The sequence below is a fragment of the Pediculus humanus genome, genomic scaffold, assembly GCF_000006295.1.
Source record: "Pediculus humanus corporis 1103172108221 genomic scaffold, whole genome shotgun sequence".
In the NCBI taxonomy this organism is placed as follows: domain Eukaryota; kingdom Metazoa; phylum Arthropoda; class Insecta; order Psocodea; family Pediculidae; genus Pediculus; species Pediculus humanus.
This window is the reverse complement of record NW_002987791.1, coordinates 286,973-304,999: the sequence shown is the minus strand read 5'-3', so window position 1 is coordinate 304,999 and position 18,027 is coordinate 286,973. Positions and strand designations below refer to the sequence as shown.

Sequence of the window (18,027 nt, the reverse complement as noted above, 5' to 3'; positions counted from 1 at the left end):
GTTTCCTTTGACAGAACCTTTGTTTTTTTACGATTCAAAGGAAATGAATAAGTTTAGAATTGCGATAAATTATTTATTAGGAATATGGCGGATTATTATTAAAAAAAAAAAAAAAATTTTTGCACTTTAATTACTAAACAGGACACGAAATGTTCGAAATAAAATTTTTTATTTTTTCTCTTTCCCCTTTTTCCAAATTCGATTTTTCCGTTCGAGCCCCCCCCCTTTTTTTAAAAAAGAAAATCCCCGGTACTTGTTTACATGTTCGATCGTTCCTTTGTTTTAAATTACGAGTCGAATGCAATTTTTTTTAATTGCAGGGATTTTTTTTCCCTGCAACATTTCAATGACAACAATTACGCCGTTTATTGTTTATTGTTTTTAACGATCGTGAATTAAAATTAATTTTTTTTTGTCTTTTGTCTTTTGTTTGAGCAATTAAATTAATCTTTCGAAATGTGAAAAGATTTCGAATTAAAAACGCAGCTTATTATTTTTTTTTTCTCTCTCTCGTCAATGATGATGATAATAATAATAATAATAATAAATTTTTTCGGGAAAACTTATCCGGAAACATTTCGAATTCGGTCATCCATCATCATTTTTTTTTTTTGTCGTTATTTAATAAAAAAAAAATTTTTTTTGACATGACAAAAGCCAAACAATTGTTTTTTCCGTTCTCTTTTTTTAATTTCTTTAAATAATATTTTTTTTTGGTTTTGAAAACAAAAAAGTGCAAATATTTTTATAAACGAGAACAAAAAAAAAGAATTCAAATTTTTTTTTTTATTTAAAGTTGATTTACTTTTCTCTCCATTTCCGTTTCCGTTTTATTATTTTTCTTTAAAAAAAAAAAAAAAAAAAAAAAAAAATGGATGAATTTATAGTAATAATAAAATGATATTTTAGTGTTTGCTCATTAATAAAATAGCATGCGCTTTGTTTTCATTTGATTATTATTTTTATTATTATTATTACTATTATTACTATTATTATTATTATTTATTATTAAATAGATTGTTATTTATATAAAAAAGAAAATTATACAAAATAAAAAAAAAATCTAGATACACGAAATAGATCTAGACGGAAAGAAAAAATGATTTTAAGTATTATTATTATTATTATTATTATTGCTATGACGTAATATGCATCGTACTTCACTAATGCAATTTTTACAATTTTTTTTTTTTTTTTCGTTTCCACGTTGAATTTAATAGCATTATTATTATTTTTTTTGATTGGTTGATTTTTGGTTTTTTTTTTTTTTACAATATTTTCACGAAGTTTTTTAAAATTTATTTCCGGTTCCGGTTTTTAATCCGCGAAAGAAAAAAAAATTTTTTTTGTTCGATTTACGGGAAACAATGAACGAACGAATAAAAATTTAAAAAAACGCGGGAATTATTCGTCACGCGATACGTTCACATGATGCACAAAATTAGGGTGGTAATATATATATTTTTATTTTTCAAGAGTTGGCATTACCGATTTTTTTCAGTCGACGAATAAAAATGTCAGTTCGTGGAATGCATAATTTATCGTGCGTGTTTCTTTTTCTTTTTTTTTTAAAGTAATTGTAAAAATTTTTTTGACGTTTAACCTGACGGTTACTTTTTTTCAAATATTAAATTATCCTTTCATGTTTTTTCTATTTCATTTGAAAGTTTTTACATGATCGAAAACCGAGAAAAGAAAAGTGATGAAAATTTAAAATGCGTTAATCGTTGGCGTCGACATATTTGAAAACCGTTAACTTTAAAGTGTTCAAATGTTAAAAAAAAAAAAAAAAAAGGAAATCGTTTTTGTTGTGCGTTTGAATATTTTTTTTATACACACGTTTATTTAAAAGTGTTTTATAAAACCGATTTTCTAGTTCAAAGGGTAAACAAATATTTTTTTTCCAAGAAAAGCCCGTTGCTCACCGTTTTTACTTTTAACACGAGTCTTTCAAAATTTATCCATAATAGAAAAAAAACTAATAACGATTTGGAAAAGAAGAAATATTTTATCAAATTCTTATAATTACGTAATAATAATAATAATAGTAATCGCGTAAGTGATAACAATAACGATAATAATAATAATAACCGCATCGTTTGATTCTCGGGTATTAAAATTTTAAAACGTCTTTTTTTTCCTAAACGAAACTACGCCATATTGGTTTACGTCATAATTTTTTTTTTTTTTATACGGTCATAAATTTTTACGGTTAATAATTTAAAAAAAAAAAAAAAATTAATTTTTTTAACGAAGGAAGGAAGGAAAGAAGGAAAGTAATAATAATAATAATAATAATAATAATAATAATAATAATAATAATAATAATAATAATAATAATAATTTTTACCACGTTGTCTTTATTTTTTATTAATAGTAATAAAACTTATACGTGACGTCATACGTGTGGTGACGCGTTGTTAAAAAAAAAATCTTAAAGGTTTAGATGAAAACAAAATGGCCGTTAAAATTACGTCACTCTCGTTAAAATTATAATTTTTTTTTATTAATTATTAAAAACCGATTTTTTTAAAACTTTTATTTAATCGACGGGGTTTAAAAAAAAAAATTTTAAATTTTAAAAAATTATTCCTGGAATTATTTTTTTGTTTTTGTCGTATTCCCGTGGGAATAAATAAGATAAAAATTTTGATACATGACGCCAATGATAAATTACGACGTATTACGTCGTAACGTGTCTAATAAGAAAAAAAATTAAATAATGTTTTTAAAGTGTGTGTGTGTGCGTGTTCGAGCCTTTTTTCAAATAAATCGGATTAAATAAACCAAAAAAAAATTAATTAAAACAATATGTCCTCACTCAGCATTGATCTAACAATGAACCTTTTCTTTTTATGATACCACTCAGATGGACCAACAATTGTACACGTCAACATTTTTGTACGCAGTATCTCAAAAATTGATGACGTTACCATGGTAAGTCACAGGTCATTGGAAATTTAGTAAGAAAATTTTTTCACAAAACAATTACCATTTATTTATAACGAATAAATAAATAATAATAATAAAATATACGGATTGTTTACAAACAAACAAAAAAAAAAAAATGGCGCGTGAAGGATAAAACAAAACGAATTAGAGACGTTTAAAAAATTTTTGCGAAGAAAAAATAACTCGTAAAAATTTTTAATAAATAAACGTCTTTGATTGGTTATTTTAAATCGATTATTTCAATTCGATATCTCGTTTACTATCAAGTAGTTGAAAGCTGTGTAAAGCTTTAGATTTAAACGTATTAATGCATTTATTATTATTATTATTATTTACCTTTATGCTTAAGCAAACCCCCCTTTTTTTAAATTTTTCTTTTCCTTCCTTTTCGTACATTTTTTTTTTATGTGTTGGATTTTGTGTTTAAAAAAAAAATGTCTTCTTGTTGAATACGTGATTCGATTTACACTAGATACGAACGTGTTATTATTATTATTATTACTTTTTTTTTTTTTTTATTAATCATCTGAAGGGGGTTTTAAATCGTTCGAACAAATGTGTTGACATTTTTTTTTTTTTTTTTATTTGACGAGACGAAAATAATAAAATTTTATAGTGGCAAGTGTGTTATATCCATCCTTAACATTATCTAAGAGACATGTTAAGTGTTTTACGTTGTAAAAATTTTGTTAAGGGATAACGAACGACGAGAATAATTCCAATAATCGTTCGATTTTTTCAATTTTTAAAATAAATTATTTTTCCGGGGGGTTTCGGGGAGGGGAGGGATGGTGGGTAAATTCTACGTTTTTTTTCCCGTTAAAATTTCGTCATTTAAAAATTCGTCGTTTAGTTTTTTTTTTCTTTGTTTATTTTCTTTTTTAATTAAATTAGTTTTTTTTTTTATTATTAAAAGAAAGTTTGCATTATGTTTATTTTATTTATTTATAAAGTCTTTTTAAAATGTATTGCACGTTTATATTCCGATAACACGTAAAAAAAAATGTAGAGTTTCTTTTTAACGGTTTTTTTTGTTCCGCCATTTTTATTACGTCATCAACGATTTTTCGATTTAACGCACAAGTGCTGACGACGATGACAACAAATAGTGTAAGGTAAATGTTTTATTTTCTCTCTAAATTTAAAAAGTTTTTTTTTTTTTTTGATAAAAAAAGAAAATTTTATTGGAAATTTCCTGACGATTCGAGTATTTCCTTTTATTTCCGTACCTTAAAAAAAAATTTTTTTTTAACGTCCAAAATCTTTTTTTTTTTTTTTTTTTTTCATCTCGTCGCCGATTAAAAATTAAATATTTTGTTATAAAAACTAGTTCTGTGTAGTTATTGTTTAAAAAACATTTATTTATTTATTTATAAAAATTTTTGTTCATCCAGCATGAGGAGCTTGACTTGTTATTATTATTTATTAGCATGACTTTGTTTAACAGGGGGACGACGCCATATTTGAAATAATTTAGAAAAGAAAAAAATTTCTTTTTTACATTTACAAACATATATATATATACGATAACGTGTGCCTATCTACCCACGTGACAAAATTTATCGAAATGGTATCGATCGATATATCGATTTACGTAACAGTTAATACCGACAGAATTTTAAACGGATTCGTGGATTTTTTGCAATAGGGGGGGGGGGCGGAATCATTTACATAACAATAAAAATAGTTTTATATAAATTTTTTAAATTAATAAGAAAATTAGTTATACAATCTAATGATTCATTTCAAATCATTTATTAATTAGTTAATAAGACTTATTTATTTATTTCATTTGTTAATAATTTAAAACAATAAAACAAACAAACATTTTTGAATGCTTGCAGTAAATTATTAACCGCCATTTTGTTTTCATATATATATATATATATATATATATATATATAAATTCGTTTCGTTTTTGCACCCCCCCCCCCCTCTATTATTAGGTTTAAGAAACTTATTTATTTATGACGTCATATCAACAACCAAACAAAGCAGTCGAAATAATAATAATAGGTTATTAATTAATTTTCATTTGTAAAAAAAAAAAAATTTCAATTCGTTTGATTAATTTTTTACTGCAAGCTTGACGTCATTAATTTTTTTTTTTTTAATTATTATTATTATTTTTTTTTAATTTTTAACGATCGAAACTAAAAAAAATAGGTTTTTACTAATAATTAATTGCAAAAAAAAATTAATTTTTTTTTTTTTATTGTTTCTCTCGTTTTTAACCTTAGCGGACACATATACGCTTGTAAGGGTCAATCTTCTCATTCGATCCATCAGCAAAATAGACGATTATCAAATGGTGAGTTTGGTGACGTCATCAAATCGTGACGCGTTCACCGACAATGTTGTTTTTTTTTTTATATATGATTTCACTTATCTGTAGGAAAAGATGTTTTTCTTTTTTTTTTAATATCATTTTTTTTTTTTTTTTTACGAAGTGGTCATTTTTACTTGAAAATAATAATGGAGGAGGAGAAGGAGGAGGAGGGGGTAATGATAAGAAGAAAAAGATTAAATAATAATGATGATTTTACTTTTAATTTTTTTTTCGAAAACGTAGCAGAATTTAAATTTTTTACGAAAAATATGCGCGTGATAACAAATGGGGGGAAGGGCGGGGATATTCGTGGGTGGGGGAGGGGGATTCGACGATGAAATTTTTTTTTTTGCGTACGAAAAAAACGATAATGAGTCTTCTGAATGAGTTCGCGAACTCGTTTTTTTTTTTTTTTTTTGTTTTTATTCTCGAACTTTTCCAATTCACTCAATATAATAAAAATAAAATAAAAAAAAAGATAAAAAGAATTTTTTTTTTCTTCTGCTACACGCTTCGGGCATGATTTTGAGGTTTTTTCTTATTCGATTTGAAAATTTTTGAATCTTTGAAATTTTATTTTCGAAAGGAAATTCATTCCGACTAGTTTCCCCCCTCCCCTCCTCCTCCTTTTTATCCGTTATCATTTTTGATTTTATAAATCTTGAAATTTCACTCGTGTTTACTAATCATTTTTTTTCGTCAGACATTTTTGACAAATGGTGGAAAAATAAGGGAAAATTTCAAATTTCCTATTTATTTGTGTGCCATCGATTGATTTTTTTTTGTTAATTTACAAAAAAAACTTTAAGTTTATTAACGTTAAAACAAACCTTTATTCGATTTGTTGACATTTTATCATTAATCTACCGTCTGCGCCATTTTGATTTTTTTCGTATTACGTCATTTATTTTCCACCAATCACATTGCGTTTTTTCGTATTACGTCATTTATTTTCGACCAATCACAGTACGTTTTTAACTTTTTTCATTATTTGAATCCATTCGATCAGTTCGATTTTATATTCGGAGTGTACAAGATGATTTTTTATAATTTTAATAATTATTATTATTAATTTTTAGTTTAATAAATAAATTTTCAAGTAGAAATGACCCCGTGTTGTATATATATATATACTAATAAGGAATAAGTATCTGTACATAAATTACGTATCATTTTATTATTATTTTTTTTTTACATAAATTTAAAATTATTTCCGTTATTTTAAAATACCGGTCGTTGATTAATAAAAAAAAAAAGCTTTTATTTATTATTATTATCTCAATAGTTTTAGGATTTTACATTCATTTTAATATTATTTTAATTTTAAACGAGGCACTTTTTTTTCACTTTTTATAAAGCAAATTATATTTTTCACGTAAATAATAATAATAATTACACGTCGTAATATCAACGTCTCTCCACAAAACAATTATACGAATATTATTTTTAAAAAAAAAAATCGATATTTTTCGATTGTCACGGGTCGGTCACGTTTGTTAAGTTGGCAACATTTACAAGTATTTATTTGTGCATGACTGTGTGTGCGTGTGTGTGCGTGTCGTCACCATTAGAAATCGTTCGTTTATTTTTTTTTAAAATTATTATTAAAATTACGTATCGGTAACGTAATAATTACAATTTAATTAATAATGATAATGATAATAATGACGGTTTAACACTTCGTACGTATCGTATATACGCGTGTGTGTGTGTGTGTGCGTGCGCGCGTGTGTGTATATACACATTATTTTATGTACATAAGTGTTATGTGTATGCTTGTCTCTAAAAGTTGCCGACTTTTTTTTTTTTATAATTATCAGATCAATTTATTTAAATTTTAATATGATTTGATAATTTAAAAAAAAAAAAATATATACAATAAGTGACCAACCGCCGCCATATTTAAATTAAAACGTAATATTCGTATAATCCGAAATCGTTTTTATTTATTTATTTAAATAATAATATTAAAATTCGTCATGTTTTGACTGTCACCTTTCTCACTCTATTGTCTTATTTGTAAAGTAAGGAGAAAAAGAAAGAGAGAGAAGAAAAAATAATATATTAATAAAATTTATGCATCTTGGCCTTACACACATATATATTATGAAAATTGATGAATAATAATAATAATAATAATTAATTTTCACGCAGAAATTTAACACACTTACACATATTATTTGCTTTTTGTTAATTATGTGCATAATATCGTTGTAGCTTTATTATATATTGATGATGATGATGATGATGATAAAAAAAAAGTCATTGATTTTAATTTGTAATAATTTTAAAAACTCATTTCAGAAAACTTTTAACGGATAGAAAAGGTGAGATTTTATACAATCAACGCGTCTCTTTCGATACCGCCATAAAATCAAACATTTTTATTATTATTATTATTATTAATTATTTTATATGTAATTTAAATAGGGTTTTATTAATTTAATTTAATTTATTTTATTTACGTATCATTATTATTATTATTTTAAACGTTTCGTTGCCATCGATTGTGTTGGGTACGCATTGTAAAATATTTTACAACGATATATTTTACATATGGATAAAAAATTATTTATTTATTTATTTATTTTTCAGGCTTTTTTCTTTTTAAATATCATTTGTATTTATTTATTTATTTATTAATAGTTCTTTAAATAATAATAATTGGTAGCAAAAATTATTATTTTTATTTATTTTTTTTTTTTTTAATAATGATTTTATTAGATTAATTTGTTGTATTTTATGCGTATTTGTTAAAACGATATTAATGCTCATAATATTATATTATTATTATTATTATTATTATTAATTAATTAATTAATTAAATACGAGCGACATTTTGAATTTTATATATTGAATCGTATTAAAAAAAAAAAAAAAAAAAAAAAAACAAATTAAATGATGTTACCAAGAGTTAAATCAAAACTTATGAGGGAAATTTTTTTTTGTGCGGGGAAAATAAATTTCGGGAAGGGAAATTTGTCGACGAAATGTAAATTTTACACACTATGACGTAATATGTTAAAACTAGGAGGAGGAGGATAAATTGCGGCGAACGAAAACACAAACAAACACGAATAATAGTTAATTATGACGAACTATACAAACCTGAAATTGTTTTTTTTTTTTTTCGCGTGTGGGGGTGCGTGTGTGCGTGTGTGAATTTGTAATTTAAAATATGTAAAATTTTATGTGCTTTTTGCCACATCTTTAAACCTTGTTCGATGCATGAATTTATAATTGTTTGTTTTAAAATGCTTATTTTTTTATGTTGTTGTTGTTGTTGTTGTTGTTGTTAAGTGGTAAGTAAAACAAACGGAATTCAAATAATTTTTTTTGTTTGTGTTTGTTTTTTTCCATTTGGTATAATCATATTTGTTATTGTTTTATTTGATTGTTTTAGAATTTATATATTTCAAAAAAAAAAAAAAAAAAAAAAAAAAAAAAACCAAACGGATAAAACCGATGTGACAAATAAAACGTTAATTACCGTTGAAGAAAAAATGAAATTGTCGCAAAAATATTAAAAAGTCGCACAATTGTTAAAAAACGTTTGAATTTTTCGCGGTTTTTATCTGTTTGTTGTTGTTGTTTTTTTTTTTTTTTTTTGTACAACTAATATCGATATTTATGTTGTTGTAGGTGTTTACTATATGCGGTAAGTTTCGTTTAATCGTAATAAAAACAAAATAAGTTTTTAATTAAAAAAAAAATGATTTTTAGTAATAAAACAATTAATTCGACGGATTCAGTAATAATAATAATAATATAAATAATTTTTAATTATTATTACAGGAATACAGCGTTCAGCTGACATTTCGAGAACAATGGCTTGATGAAAGACTGAAATTCAATGACTTTGAAGGTAAGTAAATATTTCTTTTTTTTTTTTAAATGGTATTACATAAATGACGTAATTGTAAAAATTTTCAGGTCGTATAAAGTACCTTACATTAACCGATGCTAACAGAGTTTGGATGCCTGATTTATTTTTTTCAAATGAAAAAGAAGGGCACTTTCATAACATCATAATGCCAAACGTTTACATCCGTATATTTCCGCACGGTTCAGTGCTCTATAGTATTAGGTAATTGTTTGTTTATTTACTCTATGCTACGACATAATGATGATAATATATATAGCTAAATTACATTTTCTTTCTAGGATTTCATTAACTCTTTCTTGTCCAATGAATCTCAAGTTATATCCATTAGACAGACAAGTTTGCTCACTTCGAATGGCCAGTTGTAAGTGTGATTAATTAATTATAAAAGGAAAAAAATAAAAAAATAATTTAAAGCTTTTGGTCGGTTTGGGAATTTGATGGTCGTAGGGATGGCGGTGGAATTACAACCAATTGCGGTTCGAAACCGGGGTTAAACCGATTACTAAACGACTTTTCCACCCCCTCCCCTTCGGAATTTATGTAATGAAAAAATTTATTTTCAGACGGTTGGACGACAGCCGATTTAGTTTTTCTTTGGAAAGTTGGCGATCCCGTTCAAGTTGTTAAAAATTTACATTTACCTCGATTCACTCTCGAAAAATTTTTCACGGATTATTGCAATAGTAAAACAAACACAGGTAATGATGATAATAATAATGATTGAATTATTAACGGAGGTGAAGTAATTAAAATTGCTGTTGATTTACAGGGGAATATAGTTGTTTAAAAGTAGATTTGCTATTCAAAAGAGAATTCTCATACTATCTCATTCAAATATACATACCTTGCTGCATGTTGGTTATCGTTTCCTGGGTATCATTTTGGCTAGATCAGAGTGCGGTACCTGCGAGAGTTTCACTCGGAGTGACAACATTACTCACAATGGCGACGCAAACCTCTGGTATAAATGCATCATTGCCACCGGTATCCTACACAAAAGCCATCGACGTGTGGACCGGAGTTTGTTTGACGTTCGTATTTGGAGCTTTGTTAGAATTTGCTCTCGTTAATTATGCATCGAGATCGGACATGCACCGTGAAAATATGAAAAAACAAAGGAGGCAATGCGAATTGGAACACGCGGCATCACTCGAAGCCGCAGCTGATTTATTAGAAGATGGTGCGACAACTTTTGCCATGGTGAGTCCCGAATAAATTTATTAAAAAATTTCCCCACAAAAATAACGAAAATTTTCTTTGTTTTTCTTTTTCCAGAAACCACTCGTCGGTCATCGCGGTGACGCTCTCGCAATTGAAAAAGCACGTCAATGTGAAATCCACATGCAACCCAAAAGAGACGATTGCTGTAGAACGTGGATATCGAAATTTCCAACAAGATCGAAACGTATCGACGTCATTTCACGCATAACATTCCCACTCGTTTTTGCTCTTTTTAACGTAGTCTATTGGTCGACATATTTGTTCAGAGAAGATACGGAAGATAATTAATTCGATTGTTTTTATTATTATTTATTTGCTTATAATTGCCGTCGTTGGTAAATCAATCGATGATATAGTATTTAAGTTTCGTGTGCGCTATGTCGTTTATATATCCCCGACACGTTTTTTTTTGTTAAACGTCTTACGTCATCGTACGTCATCATACGTCATCAATTTTTTTTTTTAAATTTATCGCGTTATTAGTAACAAATAAAAATAAAAAAAATTACAAAAAAAAAATTGTTTTGTTAGTATATTAAATAAAAAAAAAAAAAAAAAAGGAAATTAGAAATTGGAAAGAGAAAATTTTATGATGGAAAGGAGTGCGAGTGGGAGGGGCGGGGGAGGGAAAGAGGGAGGAGCGAGGGAGGGGAAATGTTTGTTCTCGTACCTAAAAAAATTAAATAAATGTTTGTAAAAAAAAAAAAAAAAAATTATTTTTTTCGTTTTTTGTTATTATTATTATTATTATTAGTTATTACCCTTTTTTAAATAACATAAAAAATATTTTTTAATATCGATTTTACACAATTCTATCAAAAACAAATATGGCTGATATGACGTCACCGTCATTTTCCATTATCAGCCGTGCAAAATAAAACAAATAATAATAATATTGATTATTAAATAACAAACTGCCTAAATATGAAATAAATTAATAATAATAATAACATCGGGTACAAGTTAAAATCATGAGTAAACATTTTTTTTTTTACATCAAAAAAACATATAATAATAATAATGATAATAATAACGTTGTTGTTGAATTTATTTTTATAAAAAAAAAATAATAATAATAATAATAAAGAACAAAATTTTATAATTAAAAAATCAATTGATAAAAATGCTTCCTTATAATAACAATAATAATAATAATCATCGTGATGGCGGAAGTAAAAAAAAATTTTTAATAAATATAAAGAAAAAAAAATGTTTTAAATTTTGATTGATTGATTGGTGATCGATTGATTGATTGATTGATTGATATATATCGATTTAAAAAATTTATTTATTTATTTATACATACATACATGGTGGTTGTAATGTGATGATTGTTTGTTTGTTTGTTTTTTTTTGTTATCGTGTTATTAGCACACACACTATTAAAAACATTATTATTATTATTATTATTACTATAATAATTTATTGTAAAAATTTAGTAAGAAAATGACGTTATTTAATTTTATTTGTGTTATTAAAGTATTAAAGAGAAAAAAGTTGATTTTTATGTTTTTTATTTAAAAAAAAAAAATTTTATATTTTTACGTTTTTATGCTGGACGTAACAAAATAAAAAAATTGTTGTGGCTAATTAACAAAAATAAATAAATTAATTATTTAATTAATTACACAAAAAAATATGTATAATTACAAAAAAAAAAACTTATTAGAAAAATTTTATTAGTTATTATTATTGATTATGAAAAGCTTGTTCAATGAGATAAATGGGGTTGTAAGTCAATCAGTATATATAGTATAGAATTTTTTCAATATAAATTAATAATTTTTGTTTTTTTTCTCTCTCTCTCTCTCTCTCTCTCATTTTGTTTTTATAATCCATTTTGTTGTCGTTTTTAATCGTATTGAAAAAAAAATGACGTTTTCGTAACGGAAAAAAAACGAAGTATTATTTATTATTTGTTATGATAATAATATAAACAACTTGTGTCATTAGGTTTTGAATGTTTTTAATCGTGGCACTAGATTATATTTTTGGCGCCTTTTAAATATCGTTTAAAATCGTGATAATAGAGGGCTTTGGGGTAAATGTGTCATAGTATTAAACGTACTATCGCGTTCGTAAATTTCTCTATTTTTTTTTTTTTTTAATTATCTCGATTAGTCGTTGAAATATTAATAATAATAATTAATTGTTTTTTTTTTTTAATTATTTATAAATTTTGTTGTAAAGATGGATACAACTGGTCAGGTTAAAAAATTTTTTATAAAAAATCATTTTCATTGGTTTATATGAAAGTCAATTTAATTTTTTTTTTTTTTACACGTTGTATTGTTTTATTTGAAACAGGTTATAAATTGTTTGGCAGCTGTTGCTTGGGAGAGCAACAAACCATTAACCATGGAAATGATAAATGTGGCACCACCAAAAGCGGGAGAAGTAAGGATAAAAATTCATGCTACCGCACTGTGCCATACTGATATCTACACTTTAAGTGGACAAGATCCCGAAGGTAAATTTCCATGTGTACTCGGTCACGAAGGTAGCGGAGTCGTGGAAAGTGTTGGAGAAGGAGTTGTTTCTGTCAAGCCTGGAGATCATGTAATTCCTTTATATATTCCCCAATGTAGGGAATGTAAATTTTGCTTATCGAATAAAACAAATTTATGTAGCAAAATAAGAACTACCCAAGGTCAAGGAGTCATGCCTGATGGAACATCAAGATTTTCATGCAAAGGAAAAATGTTACATCATTTTATGGGATGTTCAACATTTTCTGAATTTACTGTCGTCGCAGAAATATCTGTTTGCAAAGTCGACATTCGTGCACCATTTGAAAAAATTTGTTTGCTCGGTAAGTAATTTTTAAATGAGATATTTTTATTTACAGTTACAATTATTGTTTGTTATTATATTTATCGATAAAATAAATATTTTTGTAATTTTTAGGTTGTGGTGTGCCAACTGGTTATGGTGCAGCATTAAACACAGCCAAAGTAGAACCTGGAAGTACTTGTGCAATTTGGGGATTAGGAGCAGTAGGATTAGCAACAATTATGGGATGCAAAGCAGCAGGTGCTTCTAAAATCATTGGAATCGATTTGAATCCATCAAAATTTGAAATTGCCAAAAAATTTGGAGCCACAGAGTGCCTTAATCCTTCTCAATTTGATAAACCCATTCAAGAAGTTTTAATAGAAATGACAGATGGAGGTTTAGATTATACTTTCGAATGTGTCGGAAATGTTAACACAATGGTACTCAAATATAATTTAAATGATCCTCATTATAAAAAAATATACTCATAACTATTAACTCATAATTTTTTTAGCGATCTGCATTGGAATCGTGTCACAAAGGATGGGGAGTATCAGTAATCATAGGGGTAGCTGGTGCAGGACAAGAAATAAGCACCAGACCATTTCAATTAGTCACAGGTAGAACTTGGAAAGGTACAGCTTTTGGAGGTTGGAAAAGTAGAGACAGTGTTCCAAAACTTGTCGATGAATACATGTCAAACAAACTTATGTTAGATGATTTTGTAACTGTCACATTGCCATTTAAAAAATTAAACGAAGCCATCAAATTGATGCATTCTGGAAAATGGTAAATTTAAACTTCCTTTCACTCTATTATTATTATTATTATTATTATTATTATTTATTTATTATTTTTGTTTTTTTTTTCTAGCCTGAGAGCCGTCGTAACGTATTAAACTAATCGGATTTGTTAAAAACAACAAGAAATTCATTTATTTTTTTATATATCGAATTAGCAGGAAAAAAAAATTAGTTTATTTATTATTATTATTATTATTAATATAGGAAATTTATAATTATTTATTTATTTATTTAAAAATTTGTTACATGTAATTGATATTTATCATTTGTTTACATAGTTTCCGACATTTTCGTGTCATGTTATTTACAAATAATTATTTTTTTTGAAAAATCAGCAAAAATTAAATATTTAAAATTTTATATGTAAATATTTACGTTAATTAAACCGAAAATTTTACGATTCGATTCGAAAATGGTTTACTTTACAAAAAAAAAAATACATGATTTGATTTAAATAAGTAAATAAATTTGTTTTTTTTTTTTTAAGTTATTTAAATAATTTGCACTTGACTGATAAATATCTAACATAAATTATATGGACGGTAGATTAAATTTAAATTTTTTATTGAGGAAATAATTAAAAACAAATTTCTAGGAAGTTTGAAATACGTTATTGTTTTTTTTTTAATTCAAGGTGATTTATTTATTTTTATTATTATAACAAAAACGAACAAAGAATTATAATAATTAAAAAAAAAAAAAAATTTTTTCATTCCACGGATTAATTAAATTTTCAAAGAAACTAATCTCTTTCAAGGCTAAATTATTTTTTGTATTAAATTTAAATTTTTTTTTTTTTTCTGTTAGAACAAAAACCGTTGAATGTTTTTCTTTTCTGTCTTTTAAACATTTGACCTTTTCTATTAGTAATTAATTGATTATTATAATTGACATAATTTTTTATTTAAAGGCAAACAAACAAAAAAAAAAAGAAATTTAAATAATAACATTATGGAAATAATTATATTGAAATTTATTTAAATATTAATAATATTAATAATAATAATAATAAACAACAAGGACGGTAAAATATTAATTTATATACAAATGAAGTACATTAACCGAGTGTTGTGAGCTTCAGGCTTACATTTATTATTATTATTAATAGGGTTTGAAGATTTATTAATATGAAATGAAACTTGATACTAAATCTATTGCCTGAATGCTGAAAATTGCTGGTTCATCATCAGGTCAAGGTAGCCTGGTTTTGCTTTTGCCTTTTTTTTTTTTTTTTTCCTAATAAATAATAAAAATAAAACGTAGTGGGAGTTAATAATGTAACGCTTAAATAATTTTGTATTGTATAAAATTTATTTTATTTTAATTAAATATTTTGTCGAGTTAACTTATTTGGTATAAGTAAAAAGGGAAAAACCAGTAAGTTTTAATTATTAAATTTTTTTATTTTATTTATTTATTTTTAAATAAAATATTTCAAAGAATTTTTATTAGTTAAATCAACGTTCAAAAGGTTATCATTAATATTTATATACTAATTTTGTTGTTTTTGTTTTAGAAGGATAACGACAAAGGTTTTCAGTCTTTTGCTTTGTTCAAAGGGAAAAAGTTTGAAATTGAATAAAAGGAGAGAAGGAAGAAGGGAAAATGGATTTAAAAAATTTTTCTTTTTTTATTTGTTTAATTAATTGTATGATATTATTAGCATCTGGTAAAAATGTTGTGCCACAAGTTACACCGACACAAACATCAGGTTCTGTTGGAAAAGGACCAACAACAACAACAACAGCTCAAGTAGGACAAAAAGCATCTGATCCAACTGCATCAGGTTCATTATCACCAAAGGTAATATTAAATATAGATACAAAATAATAATAATAATGATTTGAAAAATGTTTTGTGTTTAAATTTTTTGTTTTTTTTTTAGTGTCGTGTAACCGTACAACCTGTTGAACCTTTCGATCCAAAAGCAGATGCAGAAGCATTGAAAAAAGCAATGAAAGGTTTTGGTACAGATGAAAAAGCAATTATTAATATAATCGCACATCGTAGCATCGTACAACGTTTAGAAATTGCTGATCATTATAAGACAATGTTTGGAAAAGTAAGTTTAAAAAAAATTTTATTATCATTCCTTGGAATTTTATTCTTCTTTTATGACAAATTGTTGAGATTACGTTGATGACGTTCGTCGAAAAATGTTTTTTTTTTTATTGTCGATTGATTGATTTGGGTCGTTCAAGATATTCATCGGTTGAAGTTGAAAAAGGTCATAAACATTTTTTAATATTTATTTTTATATTATGCAATCAATCACATCCAAACGTTAAAAATACGTTATGCCTAAAACGGTCGAGGGTTAGCGCGGACTCTAACTTTATTTAAAAACAAAAATAAAAAAAATTCATTTTCGTGATGATTAATTAATTTATAATAATTAAACTTCATGCGTAATTACAAATAATAATTAATATTCCTAATAGAAATTAGTTAGCGAACTCAAAAGTGAAATTGGTGGGAATTTCAAAAATGCCGTTGTCGCATTAATGACGTCACTTCCGGAATTTTATGCAGACGAAGTTAAAGATGCCGTTTCCGGAGTTGGTACTGATGAAGCCGCGCTTGCCGAAATATTGAGTACTCTAAGCAATTATGGAATTCGTACGATTGCAGCAACATACGAAAAAAGTTTGTTACGTTTTTGTTTTTTGTAATTTATTTAAAAAAAAGTGATTAATTAATTCGTTTTTATAATTTTAACGTTTTAACTTTTAGAATATGGTAAAACTTTGGAAAAAGCAATTAAAAAGGATACGTCTGGTCAATTTAAAAAACTTTTGGTTTCATTAAGCACGGTGAGTAAAACAAACAAAAATCATTCATCCTTACATATATAATTTTATTCATAATGATGATGATTATGGCATTGTATAGGCCAATCGTGAAGAAGCAACAACCGTAGATGAAAAAAGTGCATTAGCAGATGCAAAAGCATTACACGAAGCAGGTGAGGGAAAATGGGGTACAGATGAATCTGTAATTAATTCGATATTGGTTACAAAAAGTTTTGCACAATTGAGAAAAATATTTGAAGAATATGAAAAATTAGCCGGACACGATATTGAATATGCGATTAAAAGAGAATTTCATGGAAGTTTGGAAAAGGGTTACTTGTCAGTTGGTAAGTTACAATACAAATGTTGAAAATATGTTTGTCGTTGTTGTGAATGACGTCATATTATTGTTGTTATTTATAGTTAAGTCGATGAAAAACAAAGTAGCTTTCTTAGCTGAACGTCTTTTCAAATCGATGGATGGACCAGGAACTGATAACAAAACATTGATAAGAATTATTGTCGCAAGATCTGAAATCGATTTGGGTGATATCAAACAACAATATGAAAAAATGTATGGACACACATTGGAAAGTAAAATTGAAGTAAGTTGTTTACTATTCGAATAATATTAATAATAAGAAAATGAGAGAGAGAGAAATAAAAAAAAAAAGAAATGAGAGAGAGAGAGAGAAATAAATAAAAAGAAATGAGAGAGAGAGAGATAGAAATAAATAAAATTATATTTTCAGGGTGACATAACTGGAGATTATAGAAAATTGATGCTTCAACTTGTATCCTGTTAGTAAAAATTTTCTTTTCTTTTCTTTTCTATTTAAAATAAATTATTCATCATTATTTAAATAAAATAAAATTTTTGTGTACATATATGTTTAAAAAGAAAAAAAAACCTACATAACTTTTTCAAATAATATATTTAAAAATAAAAATAATAATAATAACGTTCTTATATAAAATAAAAATTTTATGTGTAGTTATATATTAATAATAATAATAATAATAATTTTAATATAACTAACAAAAAGTTTTTGAATTGAATTTTTTAAAAAAAAAAAACAACAATAATTAAATTTTTTTTGTTTATTGTTCAAAAAGGAAAATTTGTTGCATTTATATCAAATATGAACTTTTCAAAAATATTACGCGTTACGTAATATTATTATTATTATTATTATATTTGTGCGCGTGAATTTTTATTTATTTATATATTTACATATATATATATATATATTTTATTAAAAAAAGAGA

The 18,027-nt window shown here is 25.5% G+C and overlaps 3 protein-coding genes across 3 annotated transcripts; all 3 read left to right on the top strand.

Moving 5' to 3' along the window:
• Nucleotides 1-2,934: 2,934 nt before the first annotated feature.
• On the top strand, nucleotides 2,935-10,676 carry Phum_PHUM451790 (DrosGluCl, putative; the record flags this gene model as incomplete). Its single annotated transcript, XM_002429761.1, has 7 exons — nucleotides 2,935-2,937; nucleotides 9,077-9,146; nucleotides 9,215-9,368; nucleotides 9,446-9,528; nucleotides 9,731-9,865; nucleotides 9,937-10,367; nucleotides 10,443-10,676. The coding sequence occupies 7 exons, from the start codon at nucleotides 2,935-2,937 to the stop codon at nucleotides 10,674-10,676; spliced, it is 1,110 nt and encodes a 369-aa protein (XP_002429806.1).
• Nucleotides 10,677-12,578: 1,902 nt separating this feature from the next.
• Nucleotides 12,579-14,061, top strand: Phum_PHUM451780 (Alcohol dehydrogenase, putative; the record flags this gene model as incomplete). Its single annotated transcript, XM_002429760.1, has 5 exons — nucleotides 12,579-12,596; nucleotides 12,696-13,200; nucleotides 13,296-13,603; nucleotides 13,678-13,952; nucleotides 14,037-14,061. The coding sequence occupies 5 exons, from the start codon at nucleotides 12,579-12,581 to the stop codon at nucleotides 14,059-14,061; spliced, it is 1,131 nt and encodes a 376-aa protein (XP_002429805.1).
• Nucleotides 14,062-15,920: 1,859 nt separating this feature from the next.
• Nucleotides 15,921-17,564, top strand: Phum_PHUM451770 (Annexin A2, putative; the record flags this gene model as incomplete). The annotated part of the gene is made up of 6 exons (XM_002429759.1): nucleotides 15,921-16,028; nucleotides 16,408-16,612; nucleotides 16,700-16,779; nucleotides 16,859-17,105; nucleotides 17,182-17,363; nucleotides 17,511-17,564. 6 exons carry the CDS (start codon nucleotides 15,921-15,923, stop codon nucleotides 17,562-17,564), a joined length of 876 nt encoding a protein of 291 aa, XP_002429804.1.
• Between the last annotated feature and the right edge of the window lie 463 nt (nucleotides 17,565-18,027).